This window comes from Selaginella moellendorffii, unplaced genomic scaffold (assembly GCF_000143415.4).
Source record: "Selaginella moellendorffii unplaced genomic scaffold, v1.0 SELMOscaffold_11, whole genome shotgun sequence".
Classification (NCBI taxonomy): Eukaryota; Viridiplantae; Streptophyta; class Lycopodiopsida; order Selaginellales; family Selaginellaceae; genus Selaginella; species Selaginella moellendorffii.
In genome coordinates, this window is record NW_003314272.1 from 2,581,618 (window position 1) to 2,604,480 (window position 22,863).

Below are 22,863 nucleotides of genomic sequence, written 5' to 3' on the forward strand. Positions count from 1 at the left end.
TTCCAGGAGGGATGTGCACCATCGACTGTAAGATTCTGGCAGGGAGGGAGAGAATGCTGGGGTGGAGCTTTCAAGCTTTGCTGCTCTTGAAGCTTGTTTGGATACACTTCTTCAGCCTAGATATATTAAATATGTTTTAAAAAAAAATCTCCAAATCCATGCGATGGAAAGGCTTAACTGCGCAAGTGGCGCAATTTGATTGGGATGTGGGGCTTGTGGTTGCCATCCTAGCGGTGGAGCCACAAGACAATAACCAACGTAAATCATTATCTATTTTCAAGGCTGATTCATGTTTACATTTTACTCGACATTCTACATGGTTATTATGTCCAAAAATTGATAGAACTTCCAGTGTTCTATAACTCCATGGTACACTGTTGTCTAATTTCGTACACAAAAACGCGTACGGAATTAGTCGCGCGCTCTGGCTATTTGTGTGTCCAACAATACAACCAAAATCTTCATAGAGTTATCACTAATCTACATCAAACCATGGATGGAGAGAACTTGTGTTCATGGTGTCCATCTCTGATTGAGCTCTCTCCTTTAGTTCCTTCTCTTGTGAGGTGGCTTTCGGTTTTGTCCCCAAGCCCAACTGTGACTATCCAAGGTTTGTACAGATGTTTGTATGCATGGAGACTTTTCAGATGTGGCATTCGTATCCGTTAGCTCCGCTCCATTCATCCAAGCACAATAACTCCCAGAGGTAGGTGGTGGATTTTGATTGAGCTGTTTCATGAATGCTGCGCATTTGTTGGGCATGGTCACATGCTCAAGGCCCAGATTTCTCAATGGCATGACCATTTGGGGGGGGGAATTAAATCTTTTCTCGTTTGCTTACCAGTATACGTGTGAGGCACGCGTATGGACTGCTCCCTATGTTCGCATATGTATGGACGGGAATCCAGCGGCCCTGAAAGCCATGGTGCGTATGTTTTAATGGGCGCGGCGCCTGCGTGGCCTCATGTCAAAGGCGGTCACGGTAGCCGGCTAGCGTAGTGAAACGAGAGCTCAAAGAACGAACATATCGAGTATAAGAAGAGAACCGCTTCCTTTGGTTTCTCTGGTTCTCGCTCTTTCGGTTTGTTCTGCTCGGTCATGCCTCGCTCCAATCCTGTTCGATCGTCCAGGGCAGCACGGGCACCTGGCATTGCGGCGCCACCGCAACCCAATCGCCGCCGCCCGCCGGCCCATATACTTCGTACCGAGTCCTCGTCGAATGAGTTACTCGCCGTGGAGGTACTTGCGAGGGGATTCCAGCTTTCTCCAGGAGATTTCGCGGCCCCGGATGAAGATCCCAACATCAAGGACACGCGGCGCAGGCGTTCAGCGCGCAAGGGTATGGCCGTCACCTCTATATTCTCTCCTGCTGCCCATGATCCAGCAGCTCCTTCCCTTGCGGCCGCATTCACATTGCCCCCGGTAGCTTCAGCAGGTTCGTTGGCGCCAAGAACAAAGCGACGTCGTCTAGCACCGCCATCACCAGCGATGGTGGGTGGTCAAGATCATCATCCGATGATCGCCGAGAAAAAGAAAGCCACCTCCATGGTCACTCGGGCCGCAACTTCTACGATCAAGACTTCGTCTTGCAGCTCGAGCTCAAAGATCAAAAGGTCTAGTTGTGCGAAGAGGGAGATCACCGCTCGACCATCCAAGAAAGAAGAAACGAGAAAGAAGAGGAAGACGCCGACGTGCGCGAGGAGATACGCTAAAAAGTCGTCCCGCTACGTTGGAGTCTCGTACTACAAGCGAATCGAGCGTTGGGAGACGCATATTTGGTGAGTATGTTCTTCCTTACAATTATTTTTTCAAATGAAAGATCTTCAACAATCATGCTGATTTTTAATTTATCGTGGTGATCAGGGGTACGAGTAAAGGCAAGCAAATATACGTTGGTTCATGCAGCAATGAGGAAGCCGGAGCCAGGTTAATTTGTTTTTCTCCTTCTTCTTAAAGATGTTCACTCACAGGATTTATGAATTATGACCGAGCTTACATCAAGTTCCGTGGCCAAAACTGCCCAAACTTTCCCTACTCGGATTACGTGCACGAGATCCCCCAGGTATGATCATATTAACGTTTCTACTTTGGCAAGATTTAAACACTTGGATTTTCTCTGCGGGGTTTGGGCCCTTCGTTCTTATTAGAACAATCTTTAATTTATAGTAATGAGGTGGCATGCAAATCCAAATAAGCAAATGATCTAGCATCTTTGTGATGTATATCTTGCAATCATCGCATTCCACGACATTACATCTCTGGACAAGCTTGAGTCGAGGACTTTCTAGGATCGCTTCGGCTGATGCATTTCCATACTATTTATGAGTTTGACTTGCGTATTTTCCAAAAGACAAAACCAAAGGTCACTTCACCAGAGAAGGGAGCAAAGGATTGAGCTCTCTCCTTTGTACATACAGCTCAAAAAGTTGTATATAGTCTTATAGATCATATCGTTGTCCAGGAAATCACATTCCTGTTCGAATCGAATAGATTTCACACCAATTCAAGATTGCCTAATTGTATGGTAGAATGCCCGTTGCGGGATACGCCCCCAGCAGCAGATTCCACGAGAATAGACGATCGAATTGAAGGCGGTGCTTTAATACGCCCTCCACACTGCCGTGCTTAAGAGATCCACGACAAAGGTCTCGTCCTTTGCTCTTTTCTCGCTGCTGCTCGAGGAAACTTTGGTGAATGCTCAAGAACTTCTTGAATAAACCAAGGAAACAAACATGTTTTTTTACTTGTCTTACCTTTTAAGTAGGCTTTAAAACAAATTGTATGTATGAGTTCTCTTGTTCTTCCTATTGATTTACATGTTTGAGTGGACTTTTCGATGGAATGCTACCAACGAGTCGGTCCAGCTCTATCACTTGGCCAAGTTTCTCGCTTAGTTTCTCGTTGGTTCCAATGTGCAATTTCATTTTGGAGAGATCTAAAGGCTCTGGCTCATGGAAGACACTGTCCTTTTCTGATGCGGCAAGGTAAGCTTTACGATTCCCTCGGCCCTCTCTCTTCGCTCAGCAGGACGTCGAGAAACTCGGGGTGCTCTTGAAAGTAAGCTCTCCATTGATTTTGCAAAACGCTTGTTTGAATCTTTCGTGCATTGTAGGCGGGATTGACTGCTTTGATGTTCCAAGCGGGGTTGCTTGCTCTGGCAGTCGTGGTCTAATTGATCAGTCAAGTGACGCCCTCATCGCTCTTGTCTCTTGTTTTTTGTTCTTGGCAGACAGCTAGCTAAAGGTAGCATTTTTTCTCTCTCCAGCGGCCAGGCTTCTGGGCATGGTGGACGCACATCCTTCCAGACGGCAGTTCCAATCTCACTGGCCCTCGCAGAGCTGGTGATGATGGGAGTGGCCATCGTTGGGCGCCACCTTCTTGGCTCTGTCTCGTGGAGGCCGGCGGCATCTATTGGCGATTCTTCTCAGGTGAAGTTGAACCTTCGCCACAATTTTTGTAAGGATATCCTACAGTTTTGGAATGTCAAAAACTTCCAATTTGAACGTTCATGAGGAGTGTTTCAAGTTGATAACTTCTGTGCCGGCAAGGGATGACGTTGCTTGGGTTCCATGCATCACTTATACCCCACAGCTCCGCTCGAAAGGCCAGAGCCAGCCTCTCGAATTCTAGAGCTCCCTCCCGCGCAAATGGGGGTTTACGTCTTGAGTACCATCGCCATTGCCATCGCGATCTTTCTCTGGAAGTTGAGCGTTCGCCCAAAGCTTCGGCTGCCCCCGTCTCCATTGGGGATTCCGCTCATCGGACACTTGGCTCATCTCGCTGGGAAGGACGCCCACATCACTCTCCAGAGGCTCTCCAACAAGCTGGGACCGATCCTCTTCTTGAGGCTGGGATGGACCCATGCGATCGTCGTGTCGAGCGCGGAGATGGCGAGGGAGGTTCTCCACACGCAAGACGTGGCGTTTGCTTCCAGGCCCTACATGGTTGCTGGAGAGCATCTGGGCTACAACTTCCGGATCGTGGGGATCGCCCCATACGGCGAGCACTGGAGGAACATGAGGAAGCTGTGCACGCTCCAGCTCTTCACAAGCAAGCGCATGGCTTCTTTTGCGAGCGTGAGGGCCGCCGAGGTCTCGCTTTTGCTGTCCGCAGTGGCTCGCGAGAGCTCGGAGAACGGCGTCGTGGACGTGAGGAAGCTCGTCTCCATCTTCATCTTCAACATCATCACACAGATCCTGATGAGCAAGAGGTTTCTCGGGACCGGCGATTGCGAAGAGTCGAGAGAGTTTAAAGAGATAGTTGCCGGCATCGTTGACGTTACTCTACAGTTCCACATCGCGGACTTTGTGCCCGAGAGACTGCGATGGATCGACTGGACAGTCCCACAGCTCAAGAGGCTGGCCGCGAAGATGGACAAGTTCTTCCAGAGAATAGTTGACGAGCACAAAGCCGCGCGTTTGCAGGCCAACGCGGTGGAAGACTTCACACACATCATGCTCACGAACTACGCAGACGACGAAGAGCTTGTCAAAGCAATGGTGCAAGTAAGCCATGGAAGTCCCCTCTTCTCTCTCTACTGGACTAATCGATTCCATTATCGCAATCGCAGGAAATGCTCAATGGTGGCACCCACACCACCTCCGCGACGATCGAGTGGGCTGTCACGGAGACGATCCGCCACCCAAGAATATTGGAGAAGGCCCAGCAAGAACTCGAGGCAGTCGTGGGTTTGCACCGGCGAGTGGAGGAATCCGATCTGGAGAAGCTCCCATACCTCCAGTGCATCGTCAAGGAGACGCTCCGGCGACACCCTCCAGCCCCGCTGCTCGTCCCTCACATGTCTACACAGGCATGCAAAGTTGGTGGCTATGACGTACCCAAAGGCACCACCGTCTTTGTCAACGCTTACGCAATCGGAATGGACCAAAGCTACTGGGAGAATCCACTCGAGTTTCTCCCGGAGAGATTCGCCGGGACGGCCGTGGACGTCCGGGGGCAGGATTTCGAGCTTCTTCCATTTGGATCTGGGCGGAGGTCGTGCCCCGCCATGACGATGGGTCTCAAGACGGCTCAGCTCGCGGTCTCGAGCTTGTTCCACGCGTTCGACTGGAGCGCAGAAATCCCGAGAGCTGTCAAGGATCTCACGACCGATGAAGGCTTTTGCTCTCCTCTCTGGCCAGAGACCCCACTGCTCAAGGCTGTTGCTACTCCAAAACTCTCCAAAGATGCATACTAGTCGCCTGTGACTTTGCGAGCCTTCGTATGTGCCATCTACAAGAAATAGAAAGTTACCACTTCGACTTGGAACGAGAAAGACAATAAAAATCAAAACTTGATTCACGATATACTCACTTCTTGAAGACCCAGGCTTCTCTCGCGTTCCTCGGTGCAGGCCCGCGAGAGCTCGTCGTGGACGTGAGGAAGCTCGTATCCATCTACATCTTCAACATCATCACACATATCTTGGTGTTTCTCGGGACTGGCGATTGCGAACAGTCGAGAGAGTTCAAAGAGATCGTTGCCGGCATCGTTGACGTTGCTCTCTTCCACATGGCAGACTTCTTGCCAGAGGCTGATCAGAGGCTGATCATGAAGACCACCTCCACGACAAAACAACGATCAACAACAATCGACTGGACAGTCAAGGCTGGCCGCAAAGAAGGACAATATCTTCCAAGCAATAGTTGATGAGCACAAAGCCACGAGTTTGCAAGCCAACTGGAAAACTTCACAGACATCATGCTCACGAACTACACAGACGACGAAGAGCTTGTCAAAGGGGCAAGTAAGCCTTCAGGCCCGATTCTATTCCTGCGATGGCAGGAGCTGCTCAAGAACAAAACTTACTTGTTTAGTCATCAGCTACGTATGGTCATTGACTTCGTTCCTAGCGATCCTGTCACAGACAAGAATGTACTGGATTACATTAGTGAATGGACAAGCAAGAGACACTTACATACTCTTCTTCTGCTCGTACCAGTCGATGAAACGCGCCATTCCAGACTGGAAAGAAGTGAACTTTCCAAGTGCGTAGAGGTGTGAAGGAGGTACATACTCTACCTCCCACGGCGGCGGATTTGCATCCTCAACCTCGACGAGTTTTGCTTTCTTCCCCGAGATTTTCGTCACCACTCGAACTACGTCCTTGAACGATAAAGCTGGCGTTGGAGTGCCGATGTCCACGACGGTAACAGCACCAACGACATGTGTGAAGTCGAGAATCATCTTGATCATAACCGCCACTGCATCGTCGATGTAAATGTAGTTCTGCCTTCCTTTGCGTTGCTGCCACAGCTGGACGTCTTGGCCACTGGTGATATCCTCCACGAATTTGTAGTACGGGTAATCGGTTCGTCCAAACTCTCCGTAGACTGTACTAAATCGCCACTCCACCACAGAAAACGGTAACAGGACAGACTTGGCTGCAGCAAGTAGCTCACCGGATCGAGAAGAAGGGATGTAGAACCGGTTCGGACTGGCGAAGAACGCTGACCTCACAGACCTGTCCGCAGTTGCGGCGTCAAGAATGGTCCCGAGAGTAAGCTGGTTGAGTGGAAGGCACCAAGGATGCTCCTGCTGAGTGAAGTCCACGATAGCATGGGGCCGTGCGAGCTTCACACCGCTGGTGGCGAGAGCCCACTTAGTCACATTCCCATACAGGATGTGCATTCCAGCCCTCTCCAGCAGCTGTGCTCGCTCGTTGCGCTCGGCATCGATTCCTACCACCTCTATCTTTGGCCGAGTGTTGGCCAACAAGCCGAGGGACAATCTGTAGCCCAAGAAACCGCTCGCCCCAATTACGAGCACTCTAAACGGCTTCTCTTCTTCTTTCCTCTCCTGGAGTGTGATCGAAAGCATGGCTATGAGCAGCGCAACCACAGCCAGGCAATAGAGGCTCGTCCTGATGAACTTGATACCTGGCTGCCTTGGGGTGTGTGGGTAGACCGCTGCCGGGCGAGAAAGAAGATTGATCGCCATCGCTCGCATCGCCGCTTCCAATCCGCGCATTGCCGTTGCCATCGCGCGGATTCCCGTGGCCATCGTTCTGCTCCTAAGCCCTAAACCGCGGAACTTTAGGGCTCTTCGATTCCCGCCAATAGCTTTCGAAATTGGTTTAAACACTTTGATTTCAGTTGTGGAGTTATGATCGCAAGAAGCGGTAAATCTCCCATTGCATGTCACCGACGGTGTGGTGACAGCCAGAATCAATCCGAGAACTGAAAAACCAACACAACAACAACAACTATTTCCAAGGACCCACGAAGACCATCCTGTGTGGAGTTAGGGCATAACAAAGAAAAATCTGTCCATGGTATGGTTTCCGGAACATCAAGCAGCGCATTCTATTTTTGTTTTTGCAGACTACCACATTTGTGAACTTAAAGAAATTTACACTACACTATGATAGCTTGGCAAGCTTCCTGGGAAATGCAGCTTCAATGTAAGAGTTATGTCGTATAAAACCCGGTGCCGGCCTTTTCCGGGAGCTCGTGTGGCTACTAAGAGCTTCGAGTCTGGTCCTCGTCGATTAGCTAGCCACGTTTCATAGAACCCGCTACACTAAACCTTTGTGCTTTCCGGATCCACCAATATGTGGAAAAGAAATCAGAACAGATCAAAGTCCAGCATTCTAATCGCACAAAATCAGTAACAATGAAGGTCTTTTATGTCTTCTATTCCTCTCCAACCGGGTGAATCGTTGTGCCCGGCTATCAATAGACAAAAGACTGCGGATTAATATTTCAGTGTGATCAGTTATAATCTAAGAATGTCCATTTTAGTAGCTATTTATATGCCATATTTAGTCCTTTTGTTTCATTAGGGTTTAAAATTATGTCTCCCAACACAGTGTTTCTTTGTGTCTTTGTCCTTGTTTTACTTGGTTGGCTGATCTTCCAGATGAGAAAGAAAAAAGAATATCGGGTTTTGATTGTGGGTGCAAGTGGGTTTCTTGGTAGCCAGCTTGCTTTGGGATTGGAGGCACACAAGCATCCCAATCTACGATTTCTGTTGACGGGCTTGGATGTGGAGCGTTCAGAGAGGACCCCTCTTCTTGAGAGCAAGGGTATTGAAGTGGTTTATGGAAGTGCTACAGATCCAGAGTTGGCCATGGCCGTGATAAGGAGTAAGAAGCCAAACATTGTGGTGGATTTTACACAGCAAGAGCATAGTTGGAATTTGGAGGACAATGAGAGAACTATGAAGTCACTGCTTGATGCGGCATGCAGTGTTCCATCCATGCAAGGTTTCTTTTTTGCAAGCCCCAATCGCTTTTACATCCCTTCAAGCCGTTCTGCGGAGAAGTTAGTTGAATCTTTGGCACCAAAGCTACCATTTCCAGTTGTGGAATGGAGGTTTAGTACAGTTTATGGGAGCTATGGTCGTCCAGATTTTCCCTATTACAAGTTTGTTGATCAGATATTGCATAAGACTGATGTTCCATTATGGGAGCAAAGAAAAGGGCGACAAAACTATATATACATTGATGATGCAGTAGCTGTGATGATCAATAGTATTCTATCAAGTCACAGCATGGGACAAGTGAATTTATATGATATTGGGACGCCATGGCCACCTATTCCATTTAAAGGAGTGATTAAGGTTGTAGAAACGCTTACAAATCTTAAAGCTTGGATTGTTGAAATTGAGGATGAGAATCCAGGCCCTTATGAGATTGCATATGAGCCTCCTACAAATCTATTGCTTCTTAAATCTTACATTTCATTTGAGAAAGGTATGCATTCATTTATAAAATGGTTTCAGGAGAATAAAATGGTTGAAAATGTATGAAAATTTTCTTTTCCACTGTTTGCAATCTAAATTAAACTTATATTATTCAATGGTCCTAGTCTAATTTTGTTGCCAAGGAGCCACACTCATTCAGACGTAATCTAAGAAGTTGGTTTTAACCAAAAATCCTTGGCTAGCTCCCCTTTAAGAGATTTGAGAACATTGTGTCATTTGACACAAACTACTTTACGGTCCCAAAGAATTGTCCTTTTGTAGCTCTTCCATGTGTGTCTTTTGTTGCTTTTCGGAAAAGAGCAAGCTCTAGACTGACAAAGTGACTATGATCTTTCCAATTTTTTCAATGTCAACAATGCTGTTCTTGCCTAGGTTTTTCCAGTCTCCGAGTCTCATTTTCTAGGAGCTTATAGAAGCTAGAAGCTTAGCTTATAGAGCCTTATTTAGGTGAACTATTCTCATGAAGCATTGGTGTTTCATTTTCTCTCCTTATTGCACACAGATGAGAAAAAAGCCTTATTCAGATGAACTATGCTCATGTGAGATCCTGGCCAACATCTTAGTCAACGTTCATCCCAGCAAATCTTCAAATACGAGAAGATTCTATAATTACCCTCCAAAATATATCACAAATTCAGAAGACTCAACCCCTCTGATACTAATGAAACTAACAATATAATTGGAGGCTAGATGTGAAGTAATATGAACCTTTGGTCCAAGAAGCCTACAGGTGATCGTGAGGGGCAATCTATAAATCACTCAACAAGGCTTGCAAGGTGCTCTAGTTTATGTTCAACAAGGGCGTGTACCCAGATAAGGAGATGTTGCAGAGGAATCTGAGGATTCAGTAAAATTCAGTTGAAATTACGCAATGGAAAAATATGTGCCACCTGGAGTGGAATATTTATGCCTATATATGGCAATGTTATATAATTTACAAAGTAAAATTATGTATCATCAAACTAGTGGATCGAGGGATTGCTAATCGGTAAGAATCTTTATTGCATTCTAGCAGCAGATTGGAGCAATCGCGTGGATTGGAGGGGGTTTCTTATCTATGCCGCAGCTCTGGTCTTCCATTCTCGTATCTACAAGAAATGTAGTAGGACTTTTCTTTCTTTTTCGTTTTCTTGGCTGAGATCCTTGAGTGTGTTCCCTGTGTAGTAAAATGGAGGGTTGCATGCTGTCGATTGCGATGTCTCACTTTTTTGTTTTTCTTGCTCGTTCTTTGATGGAATAACTTGAAATGTTTTCAAGGCTGTTCTGGGTGGAACCATTGAAATGCCAACGATCATTCGAGTTGAAGGTAGGCTATACTTTTCAAGGACATGTGGTTTTGCGAGGTCAAGCCTGGTACTCAACCTGGTCTGATACTTGTGACGATTTGAGAGTTTAGTTTCAATCCTCTGTCTTCCACAGGTATCAAAGTCATGCAACGACACGCTAATGGTGATCAATTCGTACACTTCCGTTTACTTGCGAGTGTTCTCTGCGATTCTGTGTTGATCTTTTTTCTCATGATTCTCCAGAATGAGTGATAGGCAGCGGCAGAGATACATTTTTGTCCTCTTGGATCTCTTTTTTTTCTCCAGCTTTTCGTCACGCTTGCTTTGCTTGAGCCAACTTCCACGTCCATTACAAAACTGATATTTACTACGCGCATCAAAAGGTTGCATCCGATAGGAACTTGGAGCTTGACAGTAACGCTAACACAAACTGGGGCATAGTCCACTTACAGACAACTCCATAGAAGTTGAGCCTTCTTCAAAGGTATCCAATCCTCGAGTTTCTTTGCAAGGAATTTTTTTCTTTCTCTTGGAAGTGTGCTAATTTTTTGCTTTTGTTTCAAAGCCTGAAAATCAAGGTAGAGCTTCCTAAGCATGCTGGAACAGTGTTCTGTTTGCAGCCGCTGAGGAGGCTCACGCAAAACCGAGAAGCAGCTTGCAAGTGCTGGCTAACGAGAAAGGTGTGTTTTCTATAGAAAAAATAATTGTCAGTGAGTTCTAAATCTTTGAAGTGGTGTCCAGGCGTATGTGCAGCAACTAGTGAAACCAACTTGATCGACAACAGGCACTCCTTTAAACTCATAGAATAATCTACTTTGGAGGCTCGTCCAGCGAGAGGAAACAACAACAAGACCAATGCTGCAAATTTTGGTCAGTCCAAACTTCTAAACTTCTGAAAGTTCATTTTGCTAGTTGCTTTGGCATTTGACATGGAGTACGCGTAGAGTAGCTCACTAATTTCCAGGGACACATTCAGTGAGCAGCCCATCCAGCAATGCAGCGGTGTAGTGATCTAGCTCGAGCAAGCAGCGTAGCAACTCAGCGGTGCAGCCACAAGCAAGCAGCGATCCAGCTCCATCCAGCAATGCAACAGTGCAGCCACGAGAACGCAGTGATCCAGCTCTAGCGGCCAATCCAGCTCCAGCTGAGATCAGCACTATCCCAGCACATTGCACAATTCCAACGCTTGTAATTGAGTGATAGTCTAGATTTCAACATGGTTATAAATAAAATAAAATAATAATTGAGTTTCTCACAAATATTTCATTTGAAATTCATTGATAATGAATTTCAGTTTTTCTCTAGTGCACTCAACGGCCAGAGTGAGGTGATGTTTAAGCTTGGGGGATGTGTGAGGCCGGCAAGGACTCCAAGTTGAAGAACCCTCGCTCACCCGCCAACGGGAGGAGAAAACGAGACTGCCGGGAGGCTTTGTCCGTGGCGTCTTGGGCATTGTCCAGACGATACACCGAAGGTGGTTTAGCGACTCTTTTTTATTGGAAGAGGTAGCTGTTAATGCTGTACAATCACACAGATTGTGTTTTCTCGACCATCTCTTTGTCTGCCGAGCGGAGATGGTTTCTTAAGGAGGATATAATTCTAGTCGCTTGTTGCAAATCAGAGCTCCACATTTCCAGTCGCTTGTAGCAGCTCTACATTTCTAGTCGGCTTTACATTTCTAGTCGCTTGTAGCAGCTCCACATTTCCAGTCTCTTGGAGCAGCTACATTTCCAGCCACTTGTAGCAAACCACAGCCCTACTGAAGAAAGCTCCATCGACGTGTTTGGAACCAGCCAGCTCTACATCCTGAATTACTGTTTCCTTGGTAAGCTCTTATGACTTCATCAATTCATATTTTTTGTTAGCTCTTGAACCTATACTGTTAGGCACACGATGGGTTTCTTACAGCATGCCTACAAGTCCAGTAAGTCTGGGTATTTTCTAGATGCTTCAATTCAATTGATCTAAAACATTGTCTTGCAGCCCTGTTTGCATCTATGTTGCTTGCCGCATTTGCTATCAACCTCGACTTTACTCTTGAGAGCGTACCCCGACTCTTCATAACATTCAGCAGTTACAAAGGTGATACTACGAAGCTCTTAGTAGTAGTGGATACGGGAAGTAGATTCACATGGGGCAAATCAGAGATGCTGGAGAAAGCATTGCTCTCTACATCATTCTCAGAAGAACAGTGTGACGATTTTGCAGCTGATTGGGAGGAATACAATTTAGACAAGGATAGGATTTGCAAGATTAATGTGACTTATGGAGCTGGCAATACAGGGATAATTGGTTCCATGGCTCAAGGATGGGACATAAGGATTGGGGATGGTGATGGAAATTTGTTATTGCCGTAAGGTTATCTTCTGAAAGCGACTCCATGGGGGAAATTACGTGTTATAGAAGGTGTTTTATCTCACGGATTACACAGATCATCGTTCTTTACTCAGATAACTAAGATGAGCTATATTAAAGCGATGGAAATCTGTAGTATATATAACAGGACAACTAATTCTTTGAACGGAACCATGCGATATAGATCAATGTTACTTGATCCTTCATTTCAAACACTTCCAATCACTAGATTTATCCGGGGAAATCATTGGGGCGTTAGAATGGTGAATATATTCATAGAAGGCCATAAAGTAGAGTGCAACATAGATACTATATTTGATACAGGGAGCTCTTTTTCCAGATTAGGTGGGGATTGTTATCGAGATGCCAAGAACATGTTTATTGCAAAAATTTCTTGGCCAATCTACAAAGCTCCAACAAATTATTTGATTTCCAACAACGATGAAGATTTGCAAAACAACCAACTATGCTATGATTTGCAACAAGAGAACTTTTATCATTGGGCACAAGTGGGAGTACCAATTACTTTGCTGGAGTTTGAAGACTCAGCAATTATGACATTATCACCAACAAGTATCTTCAAATTCTTGGTCCGTGCAGATAAAAGACTTGCATGTTATAGATTACTGAAAACCACACAAGACCAGCAATTTCAAGTATTGGGGAGCTATTCTATGCAACAACAAATAGTATCATACCATTATAAAAATGGTAAGCCCACTGTTGGGTTTAGATCAACAACGAGTTGTTGAAAAGAGTATAATAAATGTTACGCCATTGTAAAGTCTTAACCTTGATCACTGATTTCCACCCTCCCATCTTTCACAAGGAAAGACATGTTCTCGATTGTTTGCGCAAAGAAAACGAGGGCCTCGAACCGCACACGCTTGTCAGCCGGCAAAATCCTGAACATGGTTTCAATGTTTTTGTCTGTCTCAGTACTCATATATTCAACTGCTTCAGCCTGGAATGAAAAAATCAAAACTTGATTCACTGATATACTGGTAAAAGCCCAGGCTTCTCTCGTGTCCTTGGTGCAGGCTTCTTTCTCTGGTTTGGCACAATGTCCATAGGCTTGACCCTGAAAAATGTGACGTTTCGTAAGACAAGACTTAATGGTGCTGAGCCCAGGAGTGTCACAGATGAACTCGGAGGCCTGGGAGCCGAGCTTCATTGTTAGGTGCCAACTTTGACCACGTGGTCAACGTCAGTCAAAAGGAGGCTCAAGGATATATTAAGGCATGTTAGAGTGAGGGATTTAACTTACCCTAGAGCTCATAATGGAGTGGCAGCGCAGTGGAGCTTTTGAGGTAGTTTGGGGGTGGTTAGGTGGTAAGGAACTTCAAGAGGTGGCATAGCATAGTCTATGGTGATTAAATCTTTGTTTTTTTTTCGCCGGATCATACATTGGTATCAAAGGAGTTGGTTGCGATGGCCGACCAAGCTAAATGCTGGAATCCTATTGTCGATGGTGGTGCCGACAATGGTGCCGACGAAGCTACGGAGATTTGGACCATTCAAGATGTGGTTCATGAGCTGCAAGCCCTTAAACAAAATTAGCAAGAGATGCAAGACAAAATGCATGGCATGATAGATACCATGCATGGGTGTGTTGAGGCACTCGAGGCTGGACGGGGTAGCGCTCCAATGTCTTGTTTGGCTAGCCAATGTGAAGAAGTTCTTGGCTGCTAAGGGAACTCTAGATGCAGAAGCTTTAGTGGCTATTCCAATGGTTTTGCGTGATGTGGGTTTTCGATGGTGGAATTGGCTTGAGGAATCTCATGTTGCAGATAAGAAATCACCAATGTCTACCATGGATGAGTTTGAGGCTGCTTTCCATTTATGTTTTGCCCCTTATTACAATGTGGAGAATGCTCGTACAGAACTTTGACATTTCTAGCAAGGGAAAATGACACTTGTGGGCTATATTGAGAAGCTTACTCGCTTGATTAGTCGTGTTCCAACGAAGGATCCAGATCAGAACAAATCCTACTTCATTGACGGCTTACATAGTGAGAGCATGTGGCAACACTTACGTCACTCTTTGATGCGGCTTGTTGACTTGACAATGACAAGCAGAAGTTTTTTGTGAAGAATTGTAGACAGGGTTGTCATCATTGCGGCGAACTTGGATATTACAAGGCTGATTGTCCGCAGTTGAAGAACAAGCAGCAGGATAAAAAGAATGGCCAATCTTCTTCTCACGGTAAGTTAGATATTAAAAAGTTGCAAATTTTACAGCGTGAGGATGACGAGAACGACCATTTTGGTCAGAGGAAGAGACTTTCGATTGTTGCTCGTCAGCTCAACTGTGTGTGGAACAAGATGGAGCTCGAAGATACGCATGAATCAACTTTAATGCTGGAGGGCATGTTCCGTGGCGATCCAGTGTAGATTTTACTGGATAGTAGGAGCGATGACAACTTTGTTTTGGCAAAGTTTGTTGTGGAGTATGGCCTAGTCACACGCGGAATTCTTCCATACATAGTGGAAGGTGTAGCTACCTTTGCTCAGCATTTTGATGTTTGTGTCGAAAGGCTGGAAGTGTTGGTTGGCAAAACCACACTTGTGGAGACTTTTTATTTCATGGATATCCATCGTGTGGATTTCATTCTTGGGATGCCATAGTTGGTGAAGGTGGATCCAGAGATAAAGTGGAGTATTAAGCGTATCTCACTGGAATATGGTGGCGTTAAAGATGTGTGGTTTAGCGAGGGTGTTCAACCACCAATTGTTATGCTCTCTGCTACATCTTTGAAGCGTGCTTGTCGTAATGGAAAAACACTTTCAAGTTACTTGCTGTTTGTTCGTGACTTGGGGGCCCAAGGCATGTGTGGGGAAGAAGCAGCAGTACATGATATACTTGATGAGTTTTTTGATGTTTTTCCATCTGAACTTCCTCATGGGTTGCCTCCGTTACAAGGTGTGGAGCCTGGGATTACATTGGAGCCAGGGACGAGGCCAATTTACCAGCGTCCATTTCAGTTAAGTTATGCGGAGGAGCAAGAAGTTCAACGATAAGTCAAGGAGTTACTTGAGTTTGGATTTATTCAGCCAAGTAAGTCCTTGTTTGATGCTCCGGTCTTGCTTGTGAAAAAGAAGGACGGTTCAATGCGAATATGTATTGACTACTGCACTTTGAACAAGAAGATAGTGAAGCATAAGATGCCGATGCCATGTGTGGATGATATCCTAGACAAGCTTGGTGAAGCACAAGTGTTTTACCAAGATTGATCTGAGGAGTGGATATCATCAGATTGCAATGGATGATGCATCTATCTCCAAGACAGCATTCAACACAAGCTTTAGACATTTTGAGTTTACAGTTATGCTGTTTGGTTTGACAAATGCACCAGCCACATTTACTTAGTTGATGACGGAGGTATTTGGGCATTATCTTCATGAGTTTGTGGAGATCTTCTTGGACGATATTCTTGTTTTTAGCAAGAATATGGAGGAGCATAAGGTGCATTTGCGCAAGGTTCTTTTGTTACTTCGAGATAGCAAGCTTTATGTGAAGAAGAGCAAATGTGAATTTGCAAAGTCGGAGGTGGAATATTTAGGCCATATTGTGACATCTAAGGGTGTCAAGACAGATCCAAGGAAGGTGGCTGTGGTGGAAAACTGACCTACACCGACTATAGTGGCTGAGTTGCGTAATTTTCTTGGTATGGCTAGTTACTACCGATGTTTCTAGCATAAGTTTGCTGAAGTGGTTATTTCTTTGACGCAGTTGTTACGCAAGAATGTGCCATTCGAGTGGAAGCAACCACAAGAGGAGAGTTTTGTGGCGCTGAAACGATTGTTGAGCGAGACTCCAGTGCTTCGCATTGTTAATCCATTGAAACCTTACGAGATGACATGTGATGCAAGTGGTTATGCACTGAAAGGAGTTCTGATGCAAGAGGGACAACCTATTGCATATAAGAGTCGAACTTTGAATTTAACGGAGCAACGCTATTCCACATATGAGCAAGAGTTACTCTCTATTATTCATGCTTTGCAGACGTGGCAATAGTACCTTTATGGTGCAGTGTTTGTGGTGTTGACAAATCACAAACCACTTGTGTATCTTTTCACACAAAAGGATTTGAACATTAGGCAAGCTCGTTAGATGGTTAAACTCATGGAGTTTAGGGAGTTTTCTATTGAGCATCGTTTGGGAAAATCAAATGTGGTGGTAGATGCTTTATCTTGTGTTTGTCATGTGACGACATTACAAATACAATTTTGTCATCATTTGAGTAAAGTGGTCAGCAAGTTTGGGCAGTTGGTTGAGCATGCTCAAGCACAGGATGCTGAGATGGCCTCTTTGCAAGACCAGATGGAAGCCCCTTTCTCATTGGTGGATGAGATTCTTTACTACAATGGCTGTCTCTACTACAATGGCCGTGTATATTTGCCACGGGTGGATGTGTTAATTACTCAAGTTTTATTCCACTATCATGATCATCCAGAGACCGGTCATTTTGGGGGGAAGAAGACGTATGAGTTGATTAAGCGCAACTTTTATTGAAGGAATATGAAAGTTGATATCCTCAAGTATTGTAAATCATGTGAGCTTTGTCAATGGGTTAAAGTGCCACGGGAGAAGCCGGGGGGACTTTTGCAACCTTTACCTATTCCTCAGAGCCATTGGTGTAGTATCTCTATGGACTTCATCACTTGTTTGCTACAAACACAGAGGCAAAAGGAGCAAATATGGGTCATAATGGATCGGTTGACAAAGTATATGTGGTTGTTGGCTCTTCGGAAGACTGTCACTGCCTTAGACTTGGTTGTGATTTACTTGGAGAAGGTTTTTCCTGATTTTGGTTTGCTGGAGGACATCATTATGATTGAGATTCAAAGTTCACCAGTGGATTTTGGAAAAGCTTTGCAAAGGTTATACAAGTGACTTTGAAACTCTCGAGTGGAGATCATTCTTAGATGGATGGGCAAACCAAGCATGTGAATCAGGTGGTGGAGGATATGTTATGTTGTAGCATTGGTCAAAGGCAAGGATAGTGGGATCTATATCTTCTGTTAGTGCAATTTATTTACAACAATAGCCAACATAGTGGAACCAAGTTAAGTTTTTACTTTGCCATGTTTAGAAGACATCCTCAAACAACAGTGGAGTTGGGATTGCATTTGAGTAAGGATGTTCAAGATAAGTTTGATTCTGAGGCGACTGATCTAGCCACAAAACTTGATGAAATTCTGGTGGTGTGTAAATGGAATTTACAAGCAGCTCAGGATAGAGTGGAGAAGTTTGCCAATGAGCATCGCCAATTCTAGGAATATAAGGTGGGTAATCTCGTTTTTGTGCGAGTGATCTTTCTGTCAAGTGAGCAGCGGAACACCTTAGTGTTTTTACGGATAGGGAAGAGTGATCGGTATTTTATGTCAGCCAATTGAAAGGTGTATTATCTTGGAGTGACGGGCCCAATGCCTCTTTAATGTATACGGCTATAGAAGATGGATCAGGAGCTTGAGCAAGGTTCCCTAGAAAGGGTGATCACCAGTACAACTTGTCCTTGGGACAAGGACTTTGTTGAGGGGGAAGGTGCGAACTTTGACCACATGGTCAACATTGGTCAAAGGGAGGCTCAAGGATATATTAAAGCATGTTAGCTTAACCTACCTTGCGCAATGAAGTAGCTCGAGGGTGGTTGGGTGGTGAGGAATTTGAAGAGGTGGCATAGCATAGTCTAGGGTGACTAGATCTTTGTTTTTTTTTCGCCAGATCATAACATTCATCCAATCAATACCACCACCGTCTTTGAATTTATGGATGGCCACTGAGCAAAAGTCTGGACCACCGTTTTGCTGCATGTCCTTCAATGCAAGCCAAAAGATCATGTATAGCTTCTAACGTGAGGAAAGAGGGATGAATCACCAGAACAATGAAAGTTCTTACCTTTGTTATAAAGACTATCCACACGCCCAATGAGCACACTGATCATGGAAAGAGCCGTGGGGCCGCTTTGCAGATGCAGGCGTTGCTGAGGAGCGTTCTCCCTCCAGGAACTCCTGGCATCACCCATGCCCGTATATTCGGATTCTCTAGAATATTGTACTGATTCTTTGAGATATTCGGATTCTGATCCCCCAAATTCCCGCAGAAAAATAACTCCACAACGTCGCCATGCCATCTATTTGAGTATGCTTCCATAATTTCATTGAACGTAGCAGAATCTCCGTTTTCACTCAAAAAATCAAAAGTAATCTTAGTCTTACGCAGATGCCAAAACGGGGCATATTTCCTAGGCATAGAATCAAAAGCTCTCGAGCGCTACGAAAATTTCCATGGCTTATACAAACATCAAGCATCAGCCCCCATGAAACATGTTAACAAAGGTCTTGTCCTTTGCAGGAATTCTTTTAAGTACCAACTCCATTGCGTAAGGATTAAAGCAAATTTGGAGTTACATAATTTCTCTTTCTTTTTCTTTTGGACAAGAGAATTTTCACGACGCACTGCTTGACATCGCGATCCAATGGGGTGGAACAAGTAGTGAAATCTTCCTCAACGTATTTCTGCCGGTCCTGGAAGATGAGCTCGTCCCCCAAATCTGGTATGACGAAGACGAGCTTGTAACACCGCGGCGCCGGCAGGCCCCGCTCGCCGTGCCACCGATCAAACTCCTCGATCGCCTGAGCAACAGCGATGTGATGTACTGGACGCTTGGAGCTCACAGTAAACACGAAGATCGAATCCGGAAGCTATCACAAAAGAAGAACTTTTATCAAGAACAAAATAAAAAGAAAAGAAATAACGAACCTTGAGATGATACGTCCAGGGGAAGAACAGACACTCTTCGTCACAAAACCACCATCGCTTCTCGGCAAGACAAGCTTCTCTTCCAAACCTTCGATGGTCTCGAGAGACTTGCACTGGAAAGCTCCACCCCGGGAGAGAACCTTGAGCGCGAACTTCTCGAAAATCTGCGACGCCAGTCCGTCAAAGAGCGTTCCTCTGCAATTAAAGAAATGTCCAAGGTAGCTCTCCACTCTCCTTCGTCGCCGCAGCTTCTCAAACGCCAGGCTCTGTATGAACACCGATCCAAGGACGAGCTGGAAGTTCTCGCAGGGAAGCTTCAAGCGCCCAAAGCTCCACCGTGGGAGCTTGTAGTGCACATGAATGCCGTCCTCGGCGCTCACGGGGGCCATCTCCCAGTCCGGATCACCCACAGCGCTTGCGGCAGCATCCATCACTCGGCGTCTCAAGCCATCGGTCGACTCATTCTTGCAGAGCACCAGGCTGGGCAGTCCTCCAGCGATCCCAAACCGCGCAGCCAGCTCCTCGTCGCTAAATCCCAGCTCCAGCGCCCGGTTACACGCGAGGAGCTCGCGCAGAGACCACGCCTCGAGGTGGCAGATCTTGCCAAAGTCTTTGGCGAAGTTGTGGTATCCTGCCCGGTTTGGATTCGCGCACTGGAGCGTAGGACCTATGTGACCGACGTTCCTGGATGGTCCATCCACGATCAACCACGCAGTTTCTCCGTCCCAGCCCTGTGGAACGTAGTAGCACGGCCCGGTCCAGACGAGAGGATCCTCGAGAGAGAAGTCGTAGAGAAACCACTTATCGCGATCGTCATCGCCATCGCCACCATCGCGATCGAGGCGGTGGATAACTCGCGTCTTTCGCTGTGCGAGCTTGTAGAGCCAGTACAAGGCGAAGTAGCTCTTCCCAATCCCGGGAGTCCCAACGACATGGAAGCACCGCCAGCGGTCTTGTTCCAGCTCGCGCTCGATCAGCTCCTCCAAGAGGAGATAGTTTGGATGGATCCAAACGGGCGATGGCGCTCCTCGCAGCTCCAAGATCCCATTCTCCAGCTTTGCCGCCGCCAGATCCCTCGCAAACCTGCGCTGGGCGACGTCGTCTTCACGGTGCATGATCATGAGGTAGACGTGCCTCCCTCTTTCCAGGATCCGTGCGTCCGCCCGGGTGTCCTGGATTTCCATCCATCCCTTGCGCTCTAGGGTGCAAACCATGACACTCGGGCGATGGCCCATAATCCTGCCCAGAACGTCGCGCAAAAGCATTCCATCCCTCGCCCGGAACGCTGCCGCGGTGGGATGCGAGATGGTCGCTTCGGGGCTGGGGTAAACACCTAGGCTCGGCGAAACATTGGCATACCACACTAGACACTCGCCATCGTCCATAGCAAGAACTTCTTGAATAAACCCTAAACCCAAGTATTTTCTTCGCCAACTAAGTTTCTCGTAGTTTTCTCGCGATCTTCTGGACAGATTTGCCGCGAAGAGCTCATGAATGGAAGACACGTCTGTTCTAACGCAGCAAGGCTCGGCTCTCTCTCTCTCTCTCTCTCTCTCTCGCTCAGCAGATTGGAAACTTTCGAGGGATGTGTGTTTCGAAATGGATCGAATCGAGGGTCCATTGATTTTGCAAAACGCTTGGTTGAATCTTTCGGGGATGACTGCTTAGCGGGGTGCAGTCGTGGTCTATCTTCTTAGTTTTGAGAGTCTCAAGACGATGGGTAAGCTTGATCTACGCGTTTGGCTGGAAAGATGCATACTAGTCGCCTGTGACTTAGCTTTGCCAAAATGTGAAGTTGCCAAGTTACCAAGTAATCGTCAAAAAGAAATTCTCACAAGGATAAAGAGCGCCGCGATCGAGCCACGGGCACTTACTCTCTCGTGGTTAAGACTTTACAAAATGGCTGTACAGGGTTGACAACTTGGCGTCGTTGATCAGTTACTCTCCAAGCGGAGGCGGCGTGATTTCCTCGGCCGCCTCTGGCTCCCCTCTTCTTCTTCCTGCTCGTCAGCTTGAGATTGGCTGCCTGGGACTGTCTCCCTGGCTCGGTTCCGGGATGTCTTCCGGATCGGCGTCACAGTAGCAGCCGCCGCGGACTCGACTCGGTCCGGCATTAGCTCCTGATTCTCGTCGAGTGATTGATGCATAGTCTGGATGGAAAGGGAAAGCGTCAGCCAAACCAGAAAGAGGAGGGACATAAGTTGTCTGACCACCCAGTCCTGATAATCCAATCGCAGTACAAACTGCGTGTTGACAACGTTACCGCTAGCGCGGTCATCCTTACTGGGTGCGTTCTTGGGGACTGCAGAGAGAGATCATTCAGCAACCAGAAAGTCTGCTGAGAGACATGTACCTATGTGGATAACACCATTGTCACAGCTGATCTCCACCCTCCCGTCTTTCACAAGGAAAGACAACGCGAAGATGTTCTCAATTGTTTGCGCAAAGCTCTTCCTTTTTAAAACGAGCGCCTCGAACCGCACACGCTTATGAGTCCGCAAAATCCTGAACATGGTTTCAATGTTTTTGTCCGTCTCAGTACTCATATTTTCCACTGCTTCAACCTGGAACGGAGAAAGACAAAAGAAATTAAAAAAATTAAAAAAATCAAAACTTGATTCACGAATTCGCTGATATACTCACTTCTTGAGGACGGGTAGAAGGCCCAGGCTTCTCTCGGGTCCTCGGTGCAGGCCTTTTTCTCTGCTTCGGCACAATGTCCATAGGCCCGACCCTTAAAAACGCGACATTTCGTTAAGACGTGATGGTTCAAACAAGGACGAGACTTACATGGTGCTGAGCCCAGGAGCGTCACAGATGAACTCGGAGGCCTCGTAGCCGAGCTTCATCCAATCAATGCCACCGCCGTCTTTGCATTTATGGATGGCCACCGAGCAAAAGTCCGCTGACGTTGGGCCACCGTTTTGTTGCATGCCCTTTGCATATTGAACAACGCAAGCCGAAAGATCGCGTATAGCTTCCAGGTCGGCTATTTGCTCGCGAGGCCTCTCCACTACAAAAAAAGAAAAAAGAAAAAAAATAAAAGAAATAAAACGCGAGGGATAATTCACCAGAAAAGAGATCACAATGAAGGTTCATACCTTTGTTATAGAGACTATCCACGCGCCCAATGAGCACATTAAATTTCTGGGAGTCACGCACAATGTCATCCTTCTCGCCTACGAACAAATGCCCAAGAGGAATAAGTGATCGTAGCGTTTGAAAGAAAAAAAACAATAAAAAAGAAAAGGAAAGAAAGAGAGCGCGCACCTGATATTTCACTTTTGAGATCCCTGTAACACGACCTGATCGATCGTAGCTCCGACGCGGACATTTGGGGGCCAGACCCTCCCTCCTGAGAGGCTTGCGTCGGCGCTGGAGTGCCGAAATCGCCAGCGCTACTCCGCCGTCTGGAGCTCCCCATCCTGCTGGACTCACCTCTCGCCATGGCGCGCCCCGCCCACGAAAGCTTCAACTAGACTCCAGGGCGGCAAGAAATTTTCATGAAAAAAACGCTAGGCTATGGTTCGAATCCTGCCCTAAAAAAAAGCTTAGAAAACTCAGGGGGCTGGGGTTCGAATCTCCCGCGCTCCCAGAAAATTTAAGAAGCTGAAGCTTAGCGCACGGCTAGGATGCTGCCACGTGCCGGGCTAATCCTCTTCTCGCGTACTGCTTCTAAAAGCCGAGTCTCTGGGAATTCCACACTTCAGTCCGTGGTATAATCTCCACCCTGTCCAAGAACCTCTCTAA

The 22,863-nt window shown here is 46.4% G+C and overlaps 3 protein-coding genes across 3 annotated transcripts; 1 reads left to right on the top strand and 2 right to left on the bottom strand.

Annotated features, from left to right (window-relative positions):
* Positions 1 to 5,592: 5,592 nt before the first annotated feature.
* On the bottom strand, positions 5,593 to 7,002 carry LOC9651447. The gene is made up of 2 exons (XM_002969117.2): positions 5,918 to 7,002; positions 5,593 to 5,857 (listed from the first exon to the last, which is right to left on the bottom strand). Exons 1-2 carry the CDS (start codon positions 7,000 to 7,002, stop codon positions 5,824 to 5,826), a joined length of 1,119 nt encoding a protein of 372 aa, XP_002969163.2. The 3' UTR covers positions 5,593 to 5,823.
* An 858-nt stretch (positions 7,003 to 7,860) lies between these two features.
* LOC9659162 (UDP-glucuronate 5'-epimerase) lies at positions 7,861 to 11,118 on the top strand. Its single transcript, XM_024673639.1, has 3 exons — positions 7,861 to 8,695; positions 10,613 to 10,672; positions 10,976 to 11,118. Exons 1-3 carry the CDS (start codon positions 7,861 to 7,863, stop codon positions 11,116 to 11,118), a joined length of 1,038 nt encoding a protein of 345 aa, XP_024529407.1.
* A 9,754-nt stretch (positions 11,119 to 20,872) lies between these two features.
* Positions 20,873 to 22,840, bottom strand: LOC9651449 (non-structural maintenance of chromosomes element 4 homolog A). Its single transcript, XM_024673889.1, has 7 exons — positions 22,384 to 22,840; positions 22,215 to 22,292; positions 21,904 to 22,126; positions 21,757 to 21,847; positions 21,467 to 21,677; positions 21,324 to 21,415; positions 20,873 to 21,263 (listed from the first exon to the last, which is right to left on the bottom strand). Exons 1-7 carry the CDS (start codon positions 22,559 to 22,561, stop codon positions 21,048 to 21,050), a joined length of 1,089 nt encoding a protein of 362 aa, XP_024529657.1. The 5' UTR covers positions 22,562 to 22,840; the 3' UTR covers positions 20,873 to 21,047.
* Between the last annotated feature and the right edge of the window lie 23 nt (positions 22,841 to 22,863).

What these genes read in the sequence shown, in the direction of transcription:
- LOC9651449 (XM_024673889.1), bottom strand. Translation starts at nt 22,561, where the DNA reads ATGGCGAGAGGTGAGTCCAGCAGGATGGGGAGCTCCAGACGGCGGAGT. An exon ending in GCTCCTGGGCTCAGCACCAT is followed by an intron (nt 21,848 to 21,903) that starts GTAAGTCTCGTC and finishes CGCGTTTTTAAG; the next exon opens with GGTCGGGCCTATGGACATTG. An exon ending in CAATGGTGTTATCCACATAG is followed by an intron (nt 21,416 to 21,466) that starts GTACATGTCTCT and finishes CTCTCTCTGCAG; the next exon opens with TCCCCAAGAACGCACCCAGT.
- LOC9659162 (XM_024673639.1), top strand. Translation starts at nt 7,861, where the DNA reads ATGAGAAAGAAAAAAGAATATCGGGTTTTGATTGTGGGTGCAAGTGGG. An exon ending in TTACATTTCATTTGAGAAAG is followed by an intron (nt 8,696 to 10,612) that starts GTATGCATTCAT and finishes TTCTGTTTGCAG; the next exon opens with CCGCTGAGGAGGCTCACGCA. An exon ending in AGTGCTGGCTAACGAGAAAG is followed by an intron (nt 10,673 to 10,975) that starts GTGTGTTTTCTA and finishes TTCAGTGAGCAG; the next exon opens with CCCATCCAGCAATGCAGCGG.
- LOC9651447 (XM_002969117.2), bottom strand. Translation starts at nt 7,002, where the DNA reads ATGGCCACGGGAATCCGCGCGATGGCAACGGCAATGCGCGGATTGGAA. An exon ending in TACGAGCAGAAGAAGAGTAT is followed by an intron (nt 5,858 to 5,917) that starts GTAAGTGTCTCT and finishes TGTCTGTGACAG; the next exon opens with GATCGCTAGGAACGAAGTCA.